Genomic DNA, 22,777 nt, shown 5'->3' on the forward strand with positions numbered 1-22,777 from the left:
ACAGGGAGGGCTGCAGACGGCTGCGGGGGGGGGGGGGGGGGGGGGGGGGCAAAAAGAAATCTACCATCAGAGGACTTGCAGATGGCAGATTAACCTCACGGATGCTTGAGCTGCGTTTTGACCGCTCTGGTGGCCGAGATCGCACCGTTCTGACACCGCGCGCCGTAGAAACCGCGAGGGCACTCGCAGATGTTCGGCCGAGCACACGAACCCCCGTTGAGGCACACGGGAGAGCAGAGAGCTTGAGGGGGGAGAGACGACGGGGTCAGAGGTGAGAGGTGAGGTCACAAACACACACACACACAAACACAGGAAGCGCACACACACCTGTCTCACAGGACGGTCCGCTCCAGCCGGTCAGACATGTGCACTCGTCCGGAGACGCACACTGGCCTCCGTTGTGACAGTGACGGTTGCACACCACTAGGACGATACAAACGACATCCATCACATACAGAAATCACCTTTTTTCTTATCTTATAAGCAAAGGAAGTAACCGTGAACTCACTGGTCTCACACCGAGGGCCAACGAACCCGTAAGGACACGAACAAGTCTGCAGACCCACACAGGCGCCCCCGTTTTCACATGGTGACCTGCACAGAGCTGCAGGGGGCGTTTCAATTAGTTATGTCATCAGAGAAAAGGTTGCCTGTAGGCTAAGGGGAGGCAGGGTAGAACCAGGACTGACGGACGGTCAGACCCGCTGCAGTAAAAGTAGGTGTTTCCTAAACCTGGTGCATGGAAACAGGACCTCTTTGGTCAACTGGGACCAACTCAAAGGAAAGCTTTACCTTCCTGACAGGTGTCTCCATGAAACCCTCCGAGGCAGCGACACACACCCGGAGCGACGCACTCGCCCCCGTTCACGCAGTCCGGCTTACAGACGGCTACGAAAAAAACGGACCGCAAACAAAACAATATTTAAAAAATACACAAACAGCTCTGATAATTGACGTGAGCCACTTGTTTGATTTACCTATCTGACAGTCGGACCCCGTGTAGCCCGGTTTGCAGCGGCAAGTGTTGGGCGCGGCACACTCCATGTTCCGACCGCACACATACCTGCAGACAGCTGGACACACAGACAGATGTTCAACCTAAAAGTTAGTTTATTAATATATTTAATCATTAAATTAGGGATGAAGACACGGAGCCGTACCTCTGCAGGCCCGTCCGTCTCCGGTGTATCCTACGGGACACCGGCCGCAGTGGAAGCCCCGGTCCGTGGCTGGTTCACACGGGACACCGGGAAAACACGGCCGGTCGGCGCAGGTCGCGGTGCCGGTAGTTCTTTGTAGCGGGGAGCCGTACGCCATCTTGCTTGGCGTTGTGAAGGTCGATGCCGGGACCGCCTCCGGTTCTCCATCTCCATCTGCAGAGAACTCGGACTCGGACGGCGAGTACGACACCGCGGTGAGGGCCGCCGTGAGAGGGAAGGCGGGTCTCGGAGGGGTCCAGGGTTTGGCGCGGGTGGATGCCGGGTGGTTGAGCGTGGGCCAGGTTGTCTGTTTGGTCTGGGTCACTTTGCCAGACTGGGTGGATAGGTGAGGAGCGGCCGGCGTTGCTGCTTCGGACTGCCGGGAGATAACCGCAGAATGAAAAGGACGTTCACGCCGACGCGTCGAGACGACGCACGGCACAAAGATGGTCAACTCACCTCGGAGGACGTCACATGGGGAACCGTGAAATCCCTGGAGATGGTCGTGCTGGATCTGCCGTGCGTCCTGGCGTCCCATCTGAGGCTGGTACTGTGGCGGTGGCCATGGGTGTTCGCGGTGACCCGGAGGGCACTGACGGACGTACTGGGGACATCTTTGGAGGCGGCGATGACGGCCTCTCTCCTCCCGGTGCCGCCGCCCCTCCCTGATGTGGAAACCTGGGCATGGTCTCGGTGCGCTCCGGTGATGGGCCAGGACAGGTGTTTGATGCCGTGCCTGCTGGGCAGGTGGGGCAAGTGGAGCTGAGAGACTCTGCTGGATCGGATGGTCTTGCCAAAGGACTGCTGCTGAGGAAGGTGATTGGATGCTGAGAAAAGAAGGCAGGGTTCAGGACCACAGTAGGAATGGAGGTCCGCTCCCCTCTTGAGTATATAACTACTCCTCTTAAAACTTTGCCACCGGGACTCGATCCAAGACCCAAAGCACCAAAAGGTGGTTATTGTCTCCAACCACTGGAACCGATTCATCTGCTCCAATAAAGAAAAACACATAAAACATCAGAGAAACCTGAAGTGAATAAAGAAGCCCACAATGTTTGGAGGGATTTCATGTTACGACTGGATCCTTTTTCATTTAGTGATGCATGTTGATATTCATGCGTGCATTCTATTATTTGCCTTCATATCATCTTTAATGTGAATGGAGATGTCTATATTGTTCAATGAAGCGTTCAGAAGGACCTCACCTTCCTTGGCGTTCTTCATGCAGACGCGTCCGTTGCCGTAGAGGCCGGGCGGGCAGCGTCCGCAGACGTAGCCCACGTGTGGCGGCCGGCGGTTGATGCATTGAACCCCGGGGAAGCAGGGCCTGCTGGCACACGTCGCCGACGCATTCACAGCCGGAGACGGACCAGATCCTGAGGGACAGAGAGTGGTCAGTGCCCTATAGGAGCTGGATACCACACCCTAATAGGTCCTCCTCAGTACCCTTTAGCACGTTGACTCAGTAGAGTCCACTACAACCCTTAAACTGTACCTGATGCTGGTCGGCCACTTCCTGAAGGTCGGGCCACGTTGGATGTGTTTGCAATAGCGTTGCTGATCCCAGAGCTGTTCTGGAAAGTGTCCATGTTGGTCGCGGATGGATTTAGTTTGATCCCTTGGCTTCTTCTCAAAGCATCGGTCTTCATTTGGGAAACGATTGGTGTGCCTGCTGCGATGCTCTTGTCAGCTTCCGCCTTCGTGACCCCTGGAATCCGTCTCCAGTAGGTGGTCTTGGCTTGGGACCGGTTTGGGTCGGTCCTCGGGTCACCACTTGAGGTCTTCTGGAAAGGGTCCGTCTTTATTTCAGGTGGTTGCAGCAGAACATCTGGTGTCCTGTAGGCCGTCGTACGAGGAACAGACGTGGAAGAGACGGGGACGACTGCTGTATGAAGAAAAACACTTTTGACTGCCATAGAAACACATAGGAATATTTCCAACAGCAGAAGACGTGACGGATTGAGGAACATACCGCAGCCTGGAAGGGTCAACGAGAAGGAGTTTGTGTAAAGATCTCAACGAGGCCTGAGCGCCACTCGAGACCCAACAACACGTTTACGAGCAGGAAACGCTGACCAACAAACTCGACTCTGCGTGAGCTCGGACGACATGTTTTAAGATTACAGGTTACATCATGGCGAGACTTTTGAATTCACTTCTCTGACATCTTTTCTGTTTTCAGGTTGAGGTACTTGCTTGTGATTAAAGGCTATAGTGGAGATGCATCTCTGGGAATTGACTTGTGTGCTTTCCACTGCAACGTTTAAGATGTAGGAGATGTGAACCCTCCAATCGCCCCTGGGCACATGAAGGTATGCATCTTTTGCACCGAACTCAACAAAGGTGGTCAAATAAATCAAACCAAAGTCCAGAAGACTTAGGTGCTGTTTGAGGTTCTCTGAACACTGGAGATGAACTGCTAATCAGCAGGTTGCTTCCACACCTTATTCCACCTTGTTAACCCGAGCAGAGCGACACACTAGCTCCGCTCTAGAAAGGTCTCTCAGCTCTTTGAGGTTTTCACTGTGAAGCAGCAGCTTTATAAATACTATTACAATGAAATGTCATGCATGCACGTGCACTAACATGAGCGTGTGGGGTTTCTCCCACAGCGGCAGTGTTTTCAGAGCATTACCTCCAGTAAGCAGTGGCTATAAGCCGCCATCTGGTTTCCATTCAACACAAGTGCTTTAACCCCGCGGTGAACGACTGCACCGGCTCGTTCGGGGGCGGTTGGCGGATGGATGGATGCTATCACAAGTGATTGTGCAACAGTGTGAAATATTTGCATGCAAATGATCCAAGAAAAAAGGTTTATTTTTTTGCAGAATGGCTGCAACGTTTGAAAGAACAGCAGTATCTGATCTCATGCTGTGCTTGTTGATGAGATCCAGGTGTGGGGGCGGAGCTATGACATCATGTAGAAGGTATGTGTGCACTTTAAAAAATGATTATCTGTAGTTTTAAATGTTTTTTTCTTCAATTTATTCAGAAGAAATGTCCTGTGAAATGTCTCCAAGTTCTCATTTTATTCCTGAAACGTATTCTCAGTGCGCCTGTTTACCTGTGCATATCGTCCCATTTCCCAGCATGCCTTTGGGGCACTGGCCGCAGCCATAGGTGGCGTAGCTGTTAAAGCACCGGACTCCTGGGAAACACGGCGTCCTCTCACACTCGTTGACGTCTTCAAGGCACGTGACACCTGCCGAACACACGGTCAGATGTTTCCACGGTCATAAGCCGATTGGTCCTCTACAAATGAATTTTATTTTATTAATATCTCACCCTTCAACCCCGCAGGACACTCGCATCTGAACCCGCCGCCCGTGTCGATGCACTCGCCGACCGCGCACGGCGCCGACCGACACTCGTCCACCTCCAGGTCGCAGAGGTCGCCCTGCTTGCCCTCGGGACACACACACAGGTGCTTCCCGCTGCCAGCGGGGAAGTGGACGTCGGTCACACACGTGCCTCCGTTCTGACACCCACACGGGACCACCTGGATCTGGAGGACAGGTGGAAAAGGTCCTGTTTTTATTAAAATGATATCTTAAAATCAGGGTTTAAGACACACTTCTTTTTAGTTACTAAGCCCCTTAACAGTCATTAGCTTCCCACTTAAACCAAAAGTACTGGAGTGTTCATGTCTCTTTAAATAAAGACCACATTTCCCATAAATCTGTTTCCATCTGATTGTTTTGGTCTTTTATTTTATTGCGTGCTTCTTTTCCTGGCTGAATAAACGAGTGAACCTCTCCTTCTGTAACTCTACCTCCGCGGTGAAGGAGCTCTGGGCGTCGCACTCGTCCGACAGCGTGAAGCCGACCGTCCGGCGTCCCTCCTCCTCCTCCTCCTCGGGGTGCGACGGGACCCTCCAGATGAGGAGGCCGGCGGGGGAGAGGACGGCGCCCTTGGGCCCTTCCTCCAGCTGGAAGAGGAGGGCCGAGCCTTCGGGGTCCGACGCCGCGAACTGGAAGACGAAGTTCTCCCCGGCGAACGTCCGCAGGGCGCTTTGAGGCCGGTGGAAGGCCGGCGGCTCGTTGACTGGAGACAGGAGAGGAAGATCTTGAGATGCAGAACACAACTCGCTCTTCTTTCACTTATTCCTTTAAGTCTTTTGTGTTTTTGGTTCCCCGTCCTCAAATGGACTCCCGCTGATCCCTCCAGGCCGTTCCTGGGAGGCTCGGCGTAAACACACGTCTGAGTTTCCAGCTCCTCTTTCCTGTCGGGTGCCCATTTCAAGGAGATCACGTAGCATCCACTTACTGATGTCATCTCCCCCGTACAGATGTTATAGAGGAAGACATAACCCCCAGGAAACACCTGCTCAGCCCGCCAAATGATAAGAAACCGACTAATAGGATTATTAGTACTGAATTTCACTGATGCAACTCAAGAGGAACCATTTGAACCCCCCCTGGTCTCAGACTGGAGACAGGTCGGGGCATGTTGGGAAACCTAAACATCTGCTCCTTTGATCGGCTAATGGGACAACAGTCAGATAAATACTGTTTTTCCTGTTAGTCATCATTAGTGAGTCAACGTTGTCTCCAAACACCGCTGACGGTGTCGCTTAAAGACTTTCATTATGATCTTCCACTCAACATGAGCAAAGAATACTCATAAACAATAAAACTTCACAAAAAGAGGAACATTAATTAAGATAAAGCTTAAACACAACAGACAAACAACAGATAAACCAAGCAGTAATTCAAATACTCCAAAAGTAAATTGGCTTGACCTCAGATTATGTTTTGTTTGCGCTTTAAATAATAATTAATGTACTTATAATGATGAATAATTGTATTTATTGTTGATTGATCGATTTGGATATTGGTCCACAAACAAATGCATTTGGTTTTCTTTGTCTACATATTGATGATTGCTCAATGTAGGAACATATTTATGGCCATTTGTGTGCACTTTTCATATAATGTGTCGATGCAGATTATTGATGATGTATTGGGGTAAAATAAAGCTTTTTATTTCAAGATAAGCTCCACAATGAGTTGTTTTGTACCTTGATTCACAGACCAGCTGAATTTGGAGGCTTCCGGGTCGCAGAGGAGGCAGGGGCTGCTGGGGCTGGAGACTCCCTCTGCAAAACACATCCCGTCGATGTTACACGTCCTCTCCTGGCAACCAGACGAAAGGTTTGTCATATTTACAACAATGTTTTTTCATTAAATGTTGCTGTAGCTTTCCAGAAATGATAAAAAAACAATTGACTTTCCAAGCGGTTTATGTTTTCTTTTTCCTCTCTCTGGAGATGCAGGAAATCATCTCTGCTCCAGCTAATTACACTTAGTGGAGTTTGGCATGCAGATCCCTTGGCGTCCGTCGGCGATGGCATGTGTTCACTCCGGCTTGTTTGCAAGGTTACATGTCGTCCTGTCTCCGTTCCCATAAACAACCCCCTCTGCACCTTTTGTTGGGCTTTTAAAGAGCCAGCTGCTGCACGTTGGGAGGAAGGGGAACCACGCTGTCTCTGGTAAGCATATAATCACCCACTGAATCACATCTGTCTCCTAAATCTAGGGTCTGAAACGGTGTCGGGGTCCAAGTTTCCCCTTGTGTTGAATCGCCATGTGAATGATGGACTTTCCTCCCTAGAAAAGGTTGGCGATGGATCTGACAGTTCCCTCGAGGCCCAGTGGATAATCTAATCAGAAGTGAAATCAGTACATGTTTGGAGGGAGTTTACCTTTAACTTACAGAGTCCTGAGCGCGACGCCTCGCACACCTGGCACACGCCATCGTAGATGGTCAGCACCTTGGCCTGGCTGTACTGGGACCCGTCATTGGTGACCTGTGACAGAGGAGAGAGGAGCTGACACTGGTGGTGGGGGGAGGAAGCTGGAAATAAAACAACCGACAAGAGACGTTACTTTAATCTCCCAGCGTGCGTATGGTTTGTCGTCCATCATGAAGTCTTCTGTGTTGATGGCCGCGTTGCTCAGAGATGGAACGGCACAGTCCAGAGCCTTGGAGCTGAGGAAGGTGGCTTTGGTCCTCTGCTTCTCCCCTTGGACCCAACCGCCGTTCATGTACTGTGGAGGCAGATCAACACCATTCAGAAAGAGTACTTTCTTTTTTAGAAGACAGGAGCTGTTTTGGTCCTTTGCCTCACCTTCAGTCTGTTGGCGTGGCAGCTGAGGTCGGGGGAGTCGATGAAGCCGAGGCCGAAGACGCGAACGCTGCGACAGTTGAAGGCTCGGATGTCACACAGTCCACCGTTCTCCAAGTCCGTGAGCTCCACTGGCTGGCCTATCAGAGGAGAGATGAGAGAGAGCAAAGAAATGCTTTAATAATAATAATCAACCTGCTAAACCCATTGAGGACTGGAGCTACTCACTGATGGCCAGGCTGCAGTCGTAGAAGCTGTGGCTGGGGTAGCATTGGCAGCCCCACTCGGTACACTCTCCGTTCCCGTTGCAGAAGTTGGGGCAGCGCAGCGCCGTCACCACCTCCCTGGACGATCCCGGCGGACCGGCCACCTCCATGGCTCTCCGGGTCCGGTTTTCCAACAGCCTCCTCTCGCACTCATTCTCCAGGTAGGGCAGCAGGGCCTCCTCCCAGCCCAGGTCGTCTTTGAGCTGCAGGTCCAGGATGCAGAGATCCACCGCCTCTTCCAGGCGGCGTCCCAGCAGCCCGTGGCACACTGCGCCAACGGTGGAGTTGGCCAGAGCCACCTGGCACACCTCGAGAGCCTTGGCCGAGGTCAGGCCGCTCGGCGTCGGCCACTGAGGTTGCGCCTCCGGTCGGGCTTCCGCCAGGTGATCCTCTGGGAAGAAGTAGGCCAAGCTGTCCAGATCCTCCTGGCTGAGGCTATGAGCGGTGAAGACGGGCTGGAATTCAAAGGACGCCTGTCTCCTGGGCCGGCCAGCGGAAAGCAGAAGATCCTCCCTGAACTCGCCGTCCAGCTCGAGATCACCGTTGTCACGGTGCTCGCCGTGAACCCGAAGGTGCCTCCTCTCCAGAGGGTGAGCGAGAAAGACGGACACATCCAGGATGCTTTCCTCTCGCTCTGCACGAGCAGCGTACTCCACGGTCGTGTCCATCGAGGGAAACACCGACGTGTGATCCACGTCATCGTGTGCCATGCAATCGGAGTGGGCGGACGGGTTGTAGAGGTTCCTCATGCCTCGGCCGGCGTGTGGAGAAGTGCTGTATCCTTTCTGGCACTGACAGAAGGGCCTCCTGACCTCCTGGACCGTGCCGGGAGGTGTCCTGTCAAACAAACTCTCACCGGGATCAATCCTAGTGCAAAGAAAGAAAGAAAAGCTCTAACAATGCTAAAGTTTAACCAACAACAACCGTTTGTCTTTGTCCCGCGCTGACCTCCAGTCCTCGATGAAGCGGTGCAGGTCCTCGGGGCCGTAGGAGCCCCCGTCGGGGCCGTGGAAGTCGTTGTTGGCGTTGCGGTCGAAGGTGCCGCAGAGGCCTCGCGTGCCGCCGTAGTCGACGCTGGGCACGCGTACGGACAGGCTCATCCCCCAATCGCCAACGTCGGCCCTAACAAAGGCCCCGGAGGGAAAGATGAACTACGAGAGGAGAGTCACACCCAACAGCTTCATTAACGTAATCAAAGCAAACATTTGAAGCATGAAACATGAAAAGATGGCGCGTGGGGACGAATCTACACCGGTGTCAAAATGTTGGGATACCTACGGTGACCTTCTTGCCCTGGTGGGACTCCAGCACCCTGACCCGACTGCCTTCCCCGCCGCCGAGGTTCTTGAGGGTGAGCCGAGGCCTCGTCTCCCGCGGCTGGCCATCGCACATGTCCAACACGGCGACGTCGTTCCCCTCTCGCGCCGCCACGCCGCAGTTACAGGCCACGGCGTAGTGCCGGCTGCCGCAGTCCCACTGCCGGGAGTGGACCTCGAACTCCCTGGCGAGGCTCCGGTGGAGGACGAAGGTGCCGGTCTGGTGGTTTTCGTAGCGCCTGCGCGGAAGGGGACGTGTGCAGATGTTTTTTACCGGGCCAAACGGCTGCCTGCTAATAACTGAGTTAAGAGGTCAATTACCTGCCGTCCAGAGTGATGACATGCGGGTCAGTCAGAGAGTAGCAGATGGAGGTGGGAACGTCCTGGACCGTGACCTGGGGGGGCGGAGGTTAGGAGAACAAAAGTGAACGAGGGGGGCTCCACCCTGTGACCTTCTGACCTTGGGCTTTGATGTTTTCACCCAACACAGATGGGAAAACTCCCTTCAGAGACACGCTGTCTGGGGGGCTGACATCACGTCTTGCGTAACGTTACAGCTTGTGTGGACTTTAAACATGATGTCAACCCATCACACGGGCCCTAGACCCTCCACTGACCCCCCCGTCTTCATGCAGCACTGTAGGACTGTGTGTGTACATGTAAACAGTCAGGCAGAGACCTGTGATTACAGCCGTCTCTCTCTCATCAAAGTAATACTTGGATAATTATATCACACTGCTGTTTTCTTTATTTAGCTTTGGTGAAATTCCCTTCAGCGATTCCTGGAATCTCAAAGGGGGCCACTGGAACCTCCTCAAAGAGCCCTTGGGCATCCACAAGGAGTCCAGGACCCCCTGGAAGGACCACGTAATATGCAATTTGCATACCACAGGACCACAAGGGCCACTGAGGAGCTTTTGCTCCAAATTACATGTTCACAAATCCCTAGAACTTCAATGGTTTAATATACAAAGACTTTAAATCTCCATGAATGTGATCTTCTAGATCGTTAAATAATCTCACTTTCAGAGGCGTCGGGACGTAGCTCCTCCAGAGTCGTGGTGCGCCGGGTCCGGGCGAGACTCCGATCAGACTCGGGCGATTCCCGTCCCGCGTGAAATCGGTGACGGCGGTGACGATCAGCGTCGCCCGGCCGCAGCCGCCGCCGCCACCTCGGCCGCAGGCGGCGGGCTGGAGCTCCACCCGGCAGGCGGACAGCGCCACATTCGGGGCCTCGTGCTCGACGCCGTCTGCGGATGTGAAACGCAGCGGTGAGTTAGTGAGTTAACGGACGGCACGCAGCTGCCATGTGGTGATGTACGGGGCGAGACGCAGCAGAACAGAAGGAGAGGATTCTGCACGAAAGATGCTTGTGGACGCGTATGACAAGTCCTATTTCACTGTGTTAGTCACAAATGTACAACTCAATGTCAGAATGTGGGGCTTTTAAGGCGGACACAACGGTATGTCTGCAACCAGATGAACAAGATGTCTAGCATGCACTTTATTCAAACGCTTCCTGTTTTCCTGCAGGTCTGACCTGGGTCGTGGACGCTCAGAGCCAGGAGGACTCCACACTGGCGAGCGTGGTCGGCGCCGTGGCAGGGGACGGGCACCGTGCTGTGCACGGTCACCTGGTGCTCTTTGCCGTTCTCCGCTATGTCGAGCGCATCTGGAGAGAACTGAGGAGAGAGTGGGGGAACAAAGGCTTTCTCTACAATGGCTCTCAAACACGTGGGTTTAGATTGGAGGAGAAACACATCACGGGAATGTTGACCTTCAGTCCGGCGTAGAAGCCCTCACTTTCTTTGGGAGGAGATCTGGTGTGGCTGGAGTTGGTTCTGAAGGTCGACACGCTGCAGGAGAACTGCAAGGAAGACATCGCCGCCGATCCGTCAAATAACAACGTACAAGAAGTTAAAAGTGGAGTTTTAATTCCTCCGTCACATTGAAATAAAGTGGAAAAAGTATCAAAGTGTTTCCCCCCCCCCCCCCCACCACTCACATTTAACCTCGCTGTCATGGTTTTGAAAAGAAAACAAAGATGACCTTTGACCCGACTAAGCTGCGACATCCCCATGTGTTAAAGAGCCCGGCTCTCTGCAACGCGTTACAGACGCGAATAAACACCCAAATATGGACGTCCAGCCCAACGGCCCACAGCTGTACGCGTCACAGACTAATAACTTCACAAAGGTCCCCAAATCTGTGGCGTGAAGTTTAAAAGAAAATGGGCAAAAACGAAGGCAGATGAACGCTGTTGAGGAAAGACGGTGTAGAGAACCTTTATTTATTGTATGTGTGTGCATGTTCATAACCAAGCCCAGAGCTCTGGGTGCAAATGGGAAGCAGGTGAAGCGAGGCTTTCCCAACCTGCAACTGGTTTAACTTCCCCAGCCTCCTCTTTCCTTTTAACTGGATGTAACACACGTTGCCTTTCTCTTTTTTTAAGGCTGAACCCGGACAGAAAGAGGTCTCAGGGGGGGTCAAACCCTCGCACCCTCTGCGCGGTCTGGCAGGAATTACCGTTTCCCCGAGCCTGAAGTGGACGCCATCCATCTCCATCAGAGAGAAGGGCTTCGGGGTGGATTCCTGCCTGATCTCGGCCTTCATGCTGTGGCCGATGTGTCGGGCCCAGACGACCCGGAAGCCCAGCGGCTGGTTCCAGGGCGGCGGGGTGAAGGAGCACCTCAGGTGGACGCCGTGGCCGACGAGCTCCGGGGTGATGACGGGCCGGGCCGGCAGGGTCGGGACGGCGGCTGAAAACAGAAGAACCCGGATGAGGGGTTCACTTCAGACATTTTATTTTATTATTGGAGCGCTTTAAAAAAGTGTTTTCTTACTTCTACAATAAATAAGGAAAAATGTCAGTGTAAATAAAAAAATATGAATGTTATTCTTTGTCATTTATAGAAGGAATTAGCAAAAAACACATCATTTGGATTATTAACAAATTAATAATTGCATTTTTATTTAAAATAAATGTGGCATTATTATGTGTTAGGAGGCTAACTTAACGGTACAACTCCCCAATAAATAAAAACTAAATTTCTTAAGTTAAACTCACCTTTACATTGGCCGTTGACTTCTACCTCACCTGGCGGGCAGAGTCTGGGTCCCGAATCTGGAGTAACTGAAACATCAGATTTATTCTCATTATCCATGTGCATAAATATTTGGTTTATCGTTATCAGCTTTAAAAACAACTCAATTCTAAACTTCGGTATCGGGCCTCGAACCTAAACCTCGGTACCTACCAGCGCGGAGCGCTTTGAAACCACCTTAAAGACGCCGTGTGTTCACCTTTGGCGCAGTATCCCATGCACCCCTGGGTGGGCTGCAGCCGGTAGACCAGGAAGTCGCCGCAGTTCCGCACCGTGACGGGGATCCGGAAGAGACAGCAGTCCTTGGTGCTGCCGTGGAAGAACTGCCAGGTGGCGCAGGCGGAGAGCTGGCGGACCTCGCCGGGCCGCGGCAGGGGGTTGTCCTTCAGGGAGAGCCACACCGGAGCTTGTGTACCACAGCGGTTCATCTGCAGGAGGGGGGGGGGGCAACAGAAACAATCATTACCTGCAGCGAGGGGGGGTCATTAAACGCCCCACCTGAGCTGAAGCTGCTTATTACACCGACGTGCCGGCTGACGCAGGTGGGAACGACGTCTCCCTCACCTCGACGCAGGCGGTCGGCATCTCCGCCGGCTTGTTGTTGATCCTGAACCTGTACCAGCCCGGCGACAGCGAGTGGTCACAGATCAGGTCCTGGATCGCCGTGTCCTGGATCTCCGTGGAGTCGAAGTCCACGCTGCGATAGGGATTACGCAACGTGCGGTGGCCTCCCGGGTAACACTCCGGAGCTGAGATGAGGGGAACAAAGGGGAGGCCGGGTGAGCAGATGTTTGAGGAAATGAAGAGCGGAGAACCTCAGGAGATAGAGACGAAACAAATCGGCGTGGGAAAGTCTGACTGGGTTTGGCCTGTTTGGGTTTCCTCTCCCTCAGTACAGGCTAAAGGGTGTGGGCGTTTATTCTTGGTCTTGGGTTTAATAGTTTGCAATAACAAGGGACCCAAAACGACCACGAAGGGACCCAAAAGCAGCAAAAGGAGAGAGAACCACAAAAACACTTGAGATGTCTACAAAGGGACTCAACACTGCCCATCAGATCAAACCTTCAACATGAGGTCAGCACAGCTGAACCAACTGTTTAAAGATCCCTATGAAGGTTTTAATTGAGCATATTTTAACGAGCTACATGTTGACTTCCTTCAGGAATATGTCTAAAGAGACGTGGAGCTGTCACACATTAGTGATTCGTCAAAGGACCAGAAGTGTGTCCGTTGGCATTGAGGAGATGAGCAGGAAGGATCAGTTCACCCCCGGAGGTCATCATCTAAATCACTAAGAATAACAGACATTCCTGTGAGCCTCTCGCCTCTCTAAACTCGCCGCGGGAATGAGACCATCGAGCCAACGGCGCATGACTGCAGCTGCAGCCTGAAACAACCGAGGGGAGGGGGGAGGGGGGAGGGGGGGTATTTGAGCAGAACATGTCGTTATCCACACTCAAAAGCTCCACATCTGTCAAGTGAAACGGGTCAAAGTCGTCAACAGAGGGGAAAACAAACAGTCGGGGTATTTAGGGTGTTTTGAGACCGGACTGGGGGGACCCCCCAAACCCAAACAAGGTCTCACACACAGGTCTCGGTGTTGACGGTGGGGGGGGGGCCTTGAAAGCAGACGCTCCTGTCTGCGCGTCCGCCTCGTCTGGAAGGCTCCGGCTTCTCAGGCCAACCAAACATCCAGGCAGCAGGACAATGAGAGGCTTTGGCTTAATGAGTTTACAGAGCTAATGAAGCGGAGGGGGGAGGGGGGGGCTGCTGAGGGGCCTCCCTCCACTGGGAGGGAGGCCCCTCAGCAGCCCCAGATGTGTGCATGGGGACTTCTGCAGGTTCTCAGGAAATAAGATTAGTTTGAAAGAGCGTGGCGTTAACACAACTGAGGCCACGGGTCCTGTCCCCCCAGACGGCCTGTCACCCCCCCACGGAAACAGAGCCGGCGAGAGCGACTCATTACCACCAATCACCGAGGAGACGCTTCACACTCCACACGCGGGTTTTAAAGCCTGGTGGTTTCTGGATGAAGCTCCAGAACAACTTTCCTTTGTCTTCTTGAAAAGTAAAACCAGCACCATTATGTCCCCATGTCTTCTTTCAATAAATAAACAGACAGAACCACAAGGTTTTATTTACTCGTCTAAATTAAACACTTTAAAAACGTACTGAATATTTGCTCGTTTATTTTAGAATTATTGTGTAAAATAATATTTTTTTTGTCTGTGTTTATTTAGTAATGAAGACTCGTGCAGACACATTTTATTTAAGCTATTTGACTGAGTGGTGATTCCTGTGATGCATTTTCTGTTTGTTTTGAATGTTTTAATGAAACACACAATCCACAAGTAGAAACTCATCCTTGGATCAAAGATGTCTAATTCCACATCACTTGTAAAACTGTGTGAGAACATTTTAAATAGCATAAAGTTGGTGAATGAGGCTGAACGCGTTGCATGAAGCAGAGGGAGTGAGCACTGGAGTTGTTTAGGAACTCAAATGTCTGGTGTTCCAGAGACGACCACAGAGTTTCTTTTTACGATGGCCGGCCTCAGAGTTTACAACCACAGGGCTTTGATGTGTCCTGGGACGCCCCGGAGACAGAGACACCAGCGAGGTGGAAGACAGGGTGACATGTTTGACTGACAGACACACTTTAGGGAGAGAAAGGCATGCTGGGAGATGGGTTTACTGGATTATGATGTGTAAGGAGATGTTTATGAGACACTCACTTCATGTTTTTACTGCACTTTCTCTTCAGTAATTCCTCATAAATGGAGTTCAGTGTGTGAATAATTCATGAAACCATAACTTCTTTTGGTGAATTGGCAAAACATCTCCAAAAGCTTCCCTGGTTGTGAGCACAACAACAACAAGATAATAACTGCAGCATGGTGAAGGACCCTTTACATGCATTACATATTTTCACTGAAAGCCCTTTTCTTTAGCTTTTCTCAGCGTCCTCTGCGTGACTTGCTTTCATCTCTTCCGTCTCTGAAGGTCCATCTAACCTCTGGACCTGCTGAGTGACAGGAATGCAGCCAAGTCACGCAGCTCTGCATGACCTGCTGCTTCCAACAGGTAAGAGGCTCTTTTCTTCCTTCATTTAAAGAGACTCTGGGTTGCATTAGACGTCTCCATCTATTTCATTCCCCTGATGGTGGAGATCAAAGAGTTCTATCTTCATGGTTTTTAAGCCATAACTGGAGCCAGACCGGCTTGCTTTGCACTCACCGTGTTGCGCGAGCGCTCCTGCGTGCACGATCCACAGCAACGCGTACATGCGCAAATATCCAGAGAAGCGCAGGCGCTCCGAGCGCGATGCGCACCGGTCCATGGCTGCGGGTCCGGGGTGAGGAGATGTAGCAGGCTGCCTTCAGTCGTCGGGTCCCATGGGTGGGAAAGTGGTGCAAACGGTGGCGCAAACTGTTCTTATTCCCCTCTTTTCCCCCGTTGATGATGAGAGGAAGAACGGCTTCGATTGGCGCTGCGCTCCCGGAGAACTGCGGCTTCCCGGTGCAGGCGGCGCAAGATGAGCAGCACAAGAGGCAGGAGGAGGCTCTCAGGCCCCAGGAGGCTGCTCCTATAGGTGGGTCCTCTGAGACCCAGGAGGCTGCTCCTATAGGTGGGTCCTCTGGGACCCCAGACCCTCCATCAACACCACGTGCACACGCGTCGATACGTGCTCCATTTCCTCTGCCTCTCCCACGCGGCTGATAAACTCTGACCCGTTTCACCTCGCTGCTGCTGCTGTGGACCCGCGAGCCTCGCGCGTGACCGTGAACACGTCAGATGAAAAATAATCCGAGGCGCGCGCGCACGCTGCAGCCCCATGTCGGCATCGCGAACTCCTGAAGCCGAATGTGCGACACGTGCATTTCCTGCAAAGCACTAAAGTCATCAAAAGGATTCGTTCAACTTAAGCTCTTTGCACATATAACTACACAGTATGTGTGTACATATACACACACACACACGCAGTACCCTGCAGCTGGTAGTACTCAGGGTGGTACTTGTATACACTCACAGCATGTCAGCAGCTGTAGAGGAAGTTACTGCCCCTCGAGGCTTTCATTTGGAGAAACATGAGGATAAAATGATGCACATGAAATTCATTGTTAACATGGGGCGTGTGTATGAAAGGCTTTATCTAAAAGACCAACACAAGTAGAAGACGTGTTGATTTGGTGGGGGGTGTTCGGTAGGTGTTCAGGAGGTGTTCAGTAGATTTTATCATCGTACTTTTATTATCTTATGCTTATAGTTATATAGTAGGAATTCGACAAATCGACCAAAAGAAAGTTGCAAAACCACCAAAAAGAGCCAGCATATACGAAGAGATGCACAATTACAAAAAATACATGCAAAAGGACCAAAAAGAGATGCAAAAGTACCAAAAAGAGATGCGAAAGGAGCAAAAACATTTGTAAAACAACTACAAAGAGATGCACAAATACTAAAAAATACATGCAAAGGTACCAAAAATATATGCAAAACCACCAAAAAGAGACAGAATGACTACAAAGAGATGCAGAATTACTAAAAATACATGCAAATGTATCAACAAAAGACAGAATGACTACAAAGAGATGGAAAATTACTAAAAATACATGCAAAAGGACCAAAAAGAGATGCAAAAGGAGCAAAAACAATGGCAAAACAACTACGAAGAGATGCACAATTACAAAAAATACATGCAAAAGTACCAAAAAGAGATGCAAAACAACTACAAAGAGATGCACAAATACAAAAAATACATGCAAAAGTACCAAAGATATATGCAAAACCACCAAAAGTATATGCAAAACCACCAAAAATATATGCAAAACCACCAAAAAGAGACATAATGACTACAAATAGATGCATAATGACTAAAAATACATTCAAAAGGACCAAAAAGAGATGCAAAACAACTACAAAGAGATGCCAGGGGTCCATTGTTTCATGTGATCTGTCCAACACTTGATGTCTGCTGTCCTCACTCTCATCCTAAAACACCAACCACTGAGTTCACGACCTCTGCATGTGACTGAACACACTCTGGTGGGGGGTGTAAAGTAAACATCAGGTGCCGGAGGCTGCAGAGACACAAACACACAGCGTTCCGCTAAATAAAAGACCTGGAGGAGCAGCAGGTGTTCTGCACTCGCCTTTTCATTCCAACACTGTGAGAAAGAGTCACGGCCTCAGGTTTCACACTCGGACCTGAGACGCTACGTCTGCAACAAGTTTCCTGGAGCAGACGGCGGCTTCGGATGTTTTCAGGGTGACGCGTGGCCTTTTGATTCCCAAATTTATTACGACAGATATACAATAACATGAGCTGATGGGATTGGCAGCTTTTCAGTGTTTGAGACCAAAGCAAGTTGCATTATTGCGTAAATAAACATAAAACCAGAAACAATGAAGAGCGGATTACTGGTGTCTTTGTGGATTTATCTCCTGATGTATTGGCAGGACACAAACTAACCTCCCTGCTGCTCCTGCGCCAACATGTGTCCTCAACTCTCAAACTTGCCTCGCTGAAAAACCCCTGAACACCTCCTGAACACCTCCTGAAAACCTCCTGAACACCTCCTGAACTCCTCCTGAACACCTCCTGAACACCTCCTGAACACCTCCTGAAAACCTCCTGAACACCTCTTGAAAACCCTCTGAACACCTGAACACCTCCTGAAAACCTCCTGAACACCTCCTGAACACCTCCTGAAAACCTCCTGAACACCTCTTGAAAACCCTCTGAACACCTGAACACCTCCTGAAAACCTCCTGAAAACCCACTGAACACCTCCTGAACTCCTCCTGAACACCTCCTGAACTCCTCCTGAACACCTCCTGAACACCTCCTGAAAACCTCCTGAACACCTCTTGAAAACCCCCTGAACACCTCCTGAACACCTCCTGAACACCTCCTGAACACCTCCTGAACACCTCCTGAAAACCTCCTGAACACCTCTTGAAAACCCTCTGAACACCTGAACACCTCCTGAAAACCTCCTGAACACCTCTTGAAAACCCCCTGAACACCTCCTGAACTCCTCCTGAACACCTCCTGAAAACCTCCTGAACACCTCTTGAAAACCCCCTGAACACCTCCTGAACTCCTCCTGAACACCTCCTGAACACCTTCTAAAACCTCCTGAACACCTCCTGAAGACACCCTGAAAACCTCCTGAAAACCTACTGACCACCTCCTGAAAACCTACTGAACACCTCCTGAACACCTCCTGAAAACCTCCTGAAAACCTCCTGAACACCTCCTGAACACCTCCTAAAAACCTCCTGAAAATCTACTGAACACCTACTGAACACCTCCTGAACATCTACCGAACACCTCCTAAAAACCTACTGAACACCTCCTGAACACCTCCTAAAAACCTCCTGAAAATCTACTGAACACCTCCCGAAAACCTCCTAAAAACCTCCTGAACACCTCCTGAAAACCCCCTGAACACCCCATGAACACCCCCTGAAAACCCCCTGAACACCCCCTGAAAACCCCTGAACACCTCCTGAACACCCCCTGAACACCCCCTGAAAACCCCCTGAACACCCCATGAACACCCCCTGAAAACCCCCTGAACACCCCCTGAAAACCCCATAACACCCCATGAACACCCCCTGAACACCCCCTGAAAACCCCTGAACACCTCCTGAACACACCCTGAACACCCCCTGAAAACCCCCTGAACACCCCCTGAACACCTCCTGAAAACCTCCTAAAAAACCCTGAACACCTCCTGCACCTGAGGCTACAGAGGCGGCGCCTCCTCGCTGAAACGTCTTAACATTATCTGCTGCTTCCTTTGATGTTTGTGCCCTGAGAAACAACAAAGGGGGGGGGGGGTTCAGTCCTGCCTCCTGAGCACTTCCAGATGTCACACATCCTCCTTTACTGTGAGAACAAACAAGAGAGGAACATACAAGACGCATGTCGGCGGCTACAATGCAACACCATCCTCTTTGTGAACACGTCTGCATGCTCAGATCCAGCTGTTTTCTTTACATCTGGAGGCTCCAACGGGCCTCGTTGAGGTCTTTATAGGAGTGAGTCGGCCTCAAAACAACTTTACTGGGTGCTTTGTTGATCTGAGACAAAGCACCCAGCAGAAATGTCGACAATGCATTGTGGTAAACTTAGAGGGTCAAAGGTCAATCAGCTTGACCTTTCGGTCAACCTTTATATACTCTCCAAAGTCTGTGTAAGATGCACAATACTGTTTTTCCAATATATATATATATATATATATATATATATATATATATATATATATATATATATATATATATATGTGTGTGTGTTTATTTATTCAGTAATATTGACTAGAATACTGTTTCACTTCATATTGGAGTAAAACAGATGTTTGTTCTCCTCACAGCAACCGGACATCAGTGACACCTCATGTTTGACTGGAGGTCATGCAGTACTCTGACCGACAGTATGGTGGCGTAAGTGAGGCTCAAAGGGAACTTCACACAATGACTGACATATTTCCCTTTTATTTGTTAAGTACTTAAAGGGACCTAAGAACGTTCCTTGAGGAACTCAAAATAAAGTCGTGACCTCAAACACTAGTTGCGTATTTGCTGCTTATTGGATTTGAGGAATCCCCCCCACACAAAACAATATAAATATCAGTTAATGCATTGCATGTATGTGAGCTGCTTTACAAAGTGCATACAACATCCTAAAAGAAAGGAATGTAATTAATGAACAAATGTACAAAGGTTGTTGAGATGCTGGAGACAACATCTAAAATATATGATGTCATGTGATTTAAAAGCTGTAGTCTGCTGCTATCTTGTGGCCTTAGTGGATATTACATATATAATTCATACCATATTGATGGCTAAAAGACCCATGCAAGGTCTTTCTACAACGCCCGAGGGTCATAGGTGGCTCTTCCTGAATTAATGTCGTATTATTGGGCAACTAACATTCATAGAATATCATTTTGTATTCATGCCCCTGAGACTGATTGGTGCCTTTTGGAGGCTCAATCATGCTGTTCTTCTTCTCTTCCTGCATTAGTATACTCATGTTCCAATAAAACTGTCAAATCTCTTCAGATGCTTTCAGTGATGAAACCCCTCCCGTCGTACCTTTGACCTCCCATGCAGAGCACTTTGGGAAAGCCTCGTGGACGCGCATCCTGCTGGTCTGCCCCCTGCAGGCCAGTTTGGAGGTACTGCAGGGCCTTCATTAATGCCCACATTGAATGAGTGAAAATGGTTTAGAAATATGATATGGCAACAACACATTAGAATAATGTAGAAACTGCACTTCCAATAATACTTTTTTCTAATTACACTTGGCATTTAAACCCATTTTTCTCTTTTTTATTTGTTTTTCCATAACTTCTAACTCAGTTTCAGTTTATCACAAATTACAAATTAGCCTCAGAAAGCTTTACAATCTGTACACATACGACATCCCTGTCCCAGGACCTCACATCGGATCAGGAAAAACTCCCCAAAAATAACCTTTGACAGGGAAAAAAGGGAAGAAACCTTCAGGAGAGCAACAGAGGAGGATCCCTCTCCCCGGATGGACAGAAGCAATAGATGTCATGTGTACAGATGAACAGCATTTACAAAGTTACATAAACACATTACATGAATATGACAACTCAAAGAATCAAAGTAATATCTCATGAATTGTGTTCATCAACCATAAAAAAGGTAGAAAGAATTCTGGAGAATATTTACCCCAGGGCTTCTCAAAGGGCACAATTAACTATTGAGCTTGAAGTTATGAATTCCTGTGAGTTATTACTCAGAGAAGCAAGTTGCGCAACAGACCTAAAGGCCCCAAAAAGCCAGTTTGTGGAGTTTTGGAGAAACCTGACATCGATCTGAGAAGGACCTTCATGAAAAGAGATGGCGAGACACAGCAGAGAAGAGAGGAGACCTCCACCTGCAGAGCTCGTCTCCATGCTGCTCCGCCCGACCTCCAGACGGTAAGACCAGCTTCCTCTGGTTTCATGTGTCTGCAGGTCTTTATAATCCCTCTGTGGAGATGCATCATGGGAACTCTGGATATTATAGACAAGAACATGCATTATGAGTGTGCAGGGAAAACAAAGAAAAAACGCACTGCTCATTGAAACTATTTGGAAATGTTTCAGAGACCTCAACATCTTTTTTCTTTATTATTATTATTATTATTATTATTATTATTAGAGTGTAGAGGATAATTATCACACTGCTCTCATGTTGTCCCTCTTCATTGTGTTTCTCTTAATTTAATAATTAATTCATGTTGTATTTTAAGGTGAAACTCAACTCATTGCCTTTATGTTTGACGCACGGATGCACCATGTGTTGGTTGGATGATAAAAGTAAAAAAGTAATATTATTTCCAAATAAATAACTTCAACTTAAGGAGATCCCTCAGGGTCCATGTGGTGGACTTTAGAGACAGCCAGGAACCTTTTGACCGTCTGCAGGACCTCCCACGGCTCCTTCCTGTCTGCATGAAGGCCTTAAAGAAGGTGTCTTTCCTCTCACTAGTAAACATGTTGCCATATATGTCACTAACAGTAAACATGTTGCCATATATGTCAATAACAGTAAACATGTTGCATATATGTCACTAACAGTAAACATGTTGCCATATGTGTCACTAACAGTAAACATGTTGCATATATGTCAATAACAGTAAACATGTTGCATATATGTCAATAACAGTAAACATGTTGCATATGTGTCACTAACAGTAAACATGTTGCCATATATGTCACTAACAGTAAACATGTTGCCATATGTGTCACTAACAGTAAACATGTTGCATATATGTCACTAACAGTAAACATGTTGCCATATATGTCACTAACAGTAAACATGTTGCCATATATGTCACTAACAGTAAACATGTTGCCATATATGTCACTAACAGTAAACATGTTGCCATATGTGTCACTAACAGTAAACATGTTGCATATGTGTCACTAACAGTAAACATGTTGCCATATATGTCACTAACAGTAAACATGTTGCATATGTGTCACTAACAGTAAACATGTTGCCATATATGTCACTAACAGTAAACATGTTGCCATATGTGTCACTAACAGTAAACATGTTGCATATGTGTCACTAACAGTAAACATGTTGCCATATATGTCACTAACAGTAAACATGTTGCCATATGTGTCACTAACAGTAAACATGTTGTATATGTGTCACTAACAGTAAACATGTTGCCATATGTCACTAACAGTAAACATTTTGCATATGTGTCACTAACAGTAAACATGTTGCCATATATGTCACTAACAGTAAACATGTTGCCATATGTGTCACTAACAGTAAACATGTTGTATATGTGTCACTAACAGTAAACATGTTGCCATATATGTCACTAACAGTAAACATGTTGCCATATATGTCACTAACAGTAAACATGTTGTATATGTGTCACTAACAGTAAACATGTTGCCATATATGTCACTAACAGTAAACATTTTGTCATATATATGTCACTAACAGTAAACATTTTGTCATATATGTCACTAACAGTAAACATGTTGCCATATATGTCACTAACAGTAAACATGTTGCAATATGTCACTAACAGTAAACATGTTGTCATATATGTCACTAACAGTAAACATGTTGCATATATGTCACTAACAGTAAACATGTTGCCATATATGTCACTAACAGTAAACATTTTGCCATATATGTCACTAACAGTAAACATGTTGCCATATAAATCACTAACAGTAAACATGTTGCCATATATGTCACTAACAGTAAA

At 48.9% G+C, this 22,777-nt stretch overlaps 1 protein-coding gene across 2 annotated transcripts in view; it reads right to left on the minus strand.

Moving 5' to 3' along the window:
* Positions 1 to 16,033, minus strand: part of si:ch211-246m6.5 (von Willebrand factor D and EGF domain-containing protein) — a 17,763-nt gene extending 1,730 nt beyond the window's left edge. The window contains exons 1-29 of one of the 2 annotated variants that reach the window (XM_034552320.1): positions 15,250 to 16,033; positions 12,577 to 12,761; positions 12,212 to 12,440; positions 11,976 to 12,041; positions 11,435 to 11,667; positions 10,686 to 10,775; positions 10,449 to 10,590; positions 9,932 to 10,158; positions 9,230 to 9,303; positions 8,871 to 9,147; positions 8,541 to 8,743; positions 7,555 to 8,459; positions 7,330 to 7,466; positions 7,088 to 7,249; positions 6,904 to 7,008; positions 6,220 to 6,334; positions 4,972 to 5,243; positions 4,485 to 4,704; positions 4,264 to 4,401; positions 2,695 to 3,081; positions 2,405 to 2,575; positions 1,659 to 2,026; positions 1,161 to 1,575; positions 978 to 1,073; positions 793 to 888; positions 509 to 604; positions 328 to 423; positions 146 to 241; positions 1 to 20 (exon numbers count right to left, since the gene is read on the minus strand). The exon at positions 1 to 20 is cut by the window's left edge and continues 76 nt beyond it. In XM_034552320.1, the coding sequence (XP_034408211.1) occupies positions 1 to 20; positions 146 to 241; positions 328 to 423; positions 509 to 604; positions 793 to 888; positions 978 to 1,073; positions 1,161 to 1,575; positions 1,659 to 2,026; positions 2,405 to 2,575; positions 2,695 to 3,081; positions 4,264 to 4,401; positions 4,485 to 4,704; positions 4,972 to 5,243; positions 6,220 to 6,334; positions 6,904 to 7,008; positions 7,088 to 7,249; positions 7,330 to 7,466; positions 7,555 to 8,459; positions 8,541 to 8,743; positions 8,871 to 9,147; positions 9,230 to 9,303; positions 9,932 to 10,158; positions 10,449 to 10,590; positions 10,686 to 10,775; positions 11,435 to 11,667; positions 11,976 to 12,041; positions 12,212 to 12,440; positions 12,577 to 12,761; positions 15,250 to 15,352 (5,724 nt within the window). In that variant the 5' untranslated portion in view covers positions 15,353 to 16,033. Of the gene's footprint in view, positions 21 to 145; positions 242 to 327; positions 424 to 508; positions 605 to 792; positions 889 to 977; positions 1,074 to 1,160; positions 1,576 to 1,658; positions 2,027 to 2,404; positions 2,576 to 2,694; positions 3,085 to 4,263; positions 4,402 to 4,484; positions 4,705 to 4,971; positions 5,244 to 6,219; positions 6,335 to 6,903; positions 7,009 to 7,087; positions 7,250 to 7,329; positions 7,467 to 7,554; positions 8,460 to 8,540; positions 8,744 to 8,870; positions 9,148 to 9,229; positions 9,304 to 9,931; positions 10,159 to 10,448; positions 10,591 to 10,685; positions 10,776 to 11,434; positions 11,668 to 11,975; positions 12,042 to 12,211; positions 12,441 to 12,576; positions 12,762 to 15,249 lie in introns of both variants that reach the window. The other variant, XM_034552311.1, reaches the window with a different exon arrangement.
* Between the last annotated feature and the right edge of the window lie 6,744 nt (positions 16,034 to 22,777).

The sequence above is a fragment of the Cyclopterus lumpus genome, chromosome 2 (assembly GCF_009769545.1).
Source record: "Cyclopterus lumpus isolate fCycLum1 chromosome 2, fCycLum1.pri, whole genome shotgun sequence".
NCBI classification, from domain to species: Eukaryota; Metazoa; Chordata; class Actinopteri; order Perciformes; family Cyclopteridae; genus Cyclopterus; species Cyclopterus lumpus.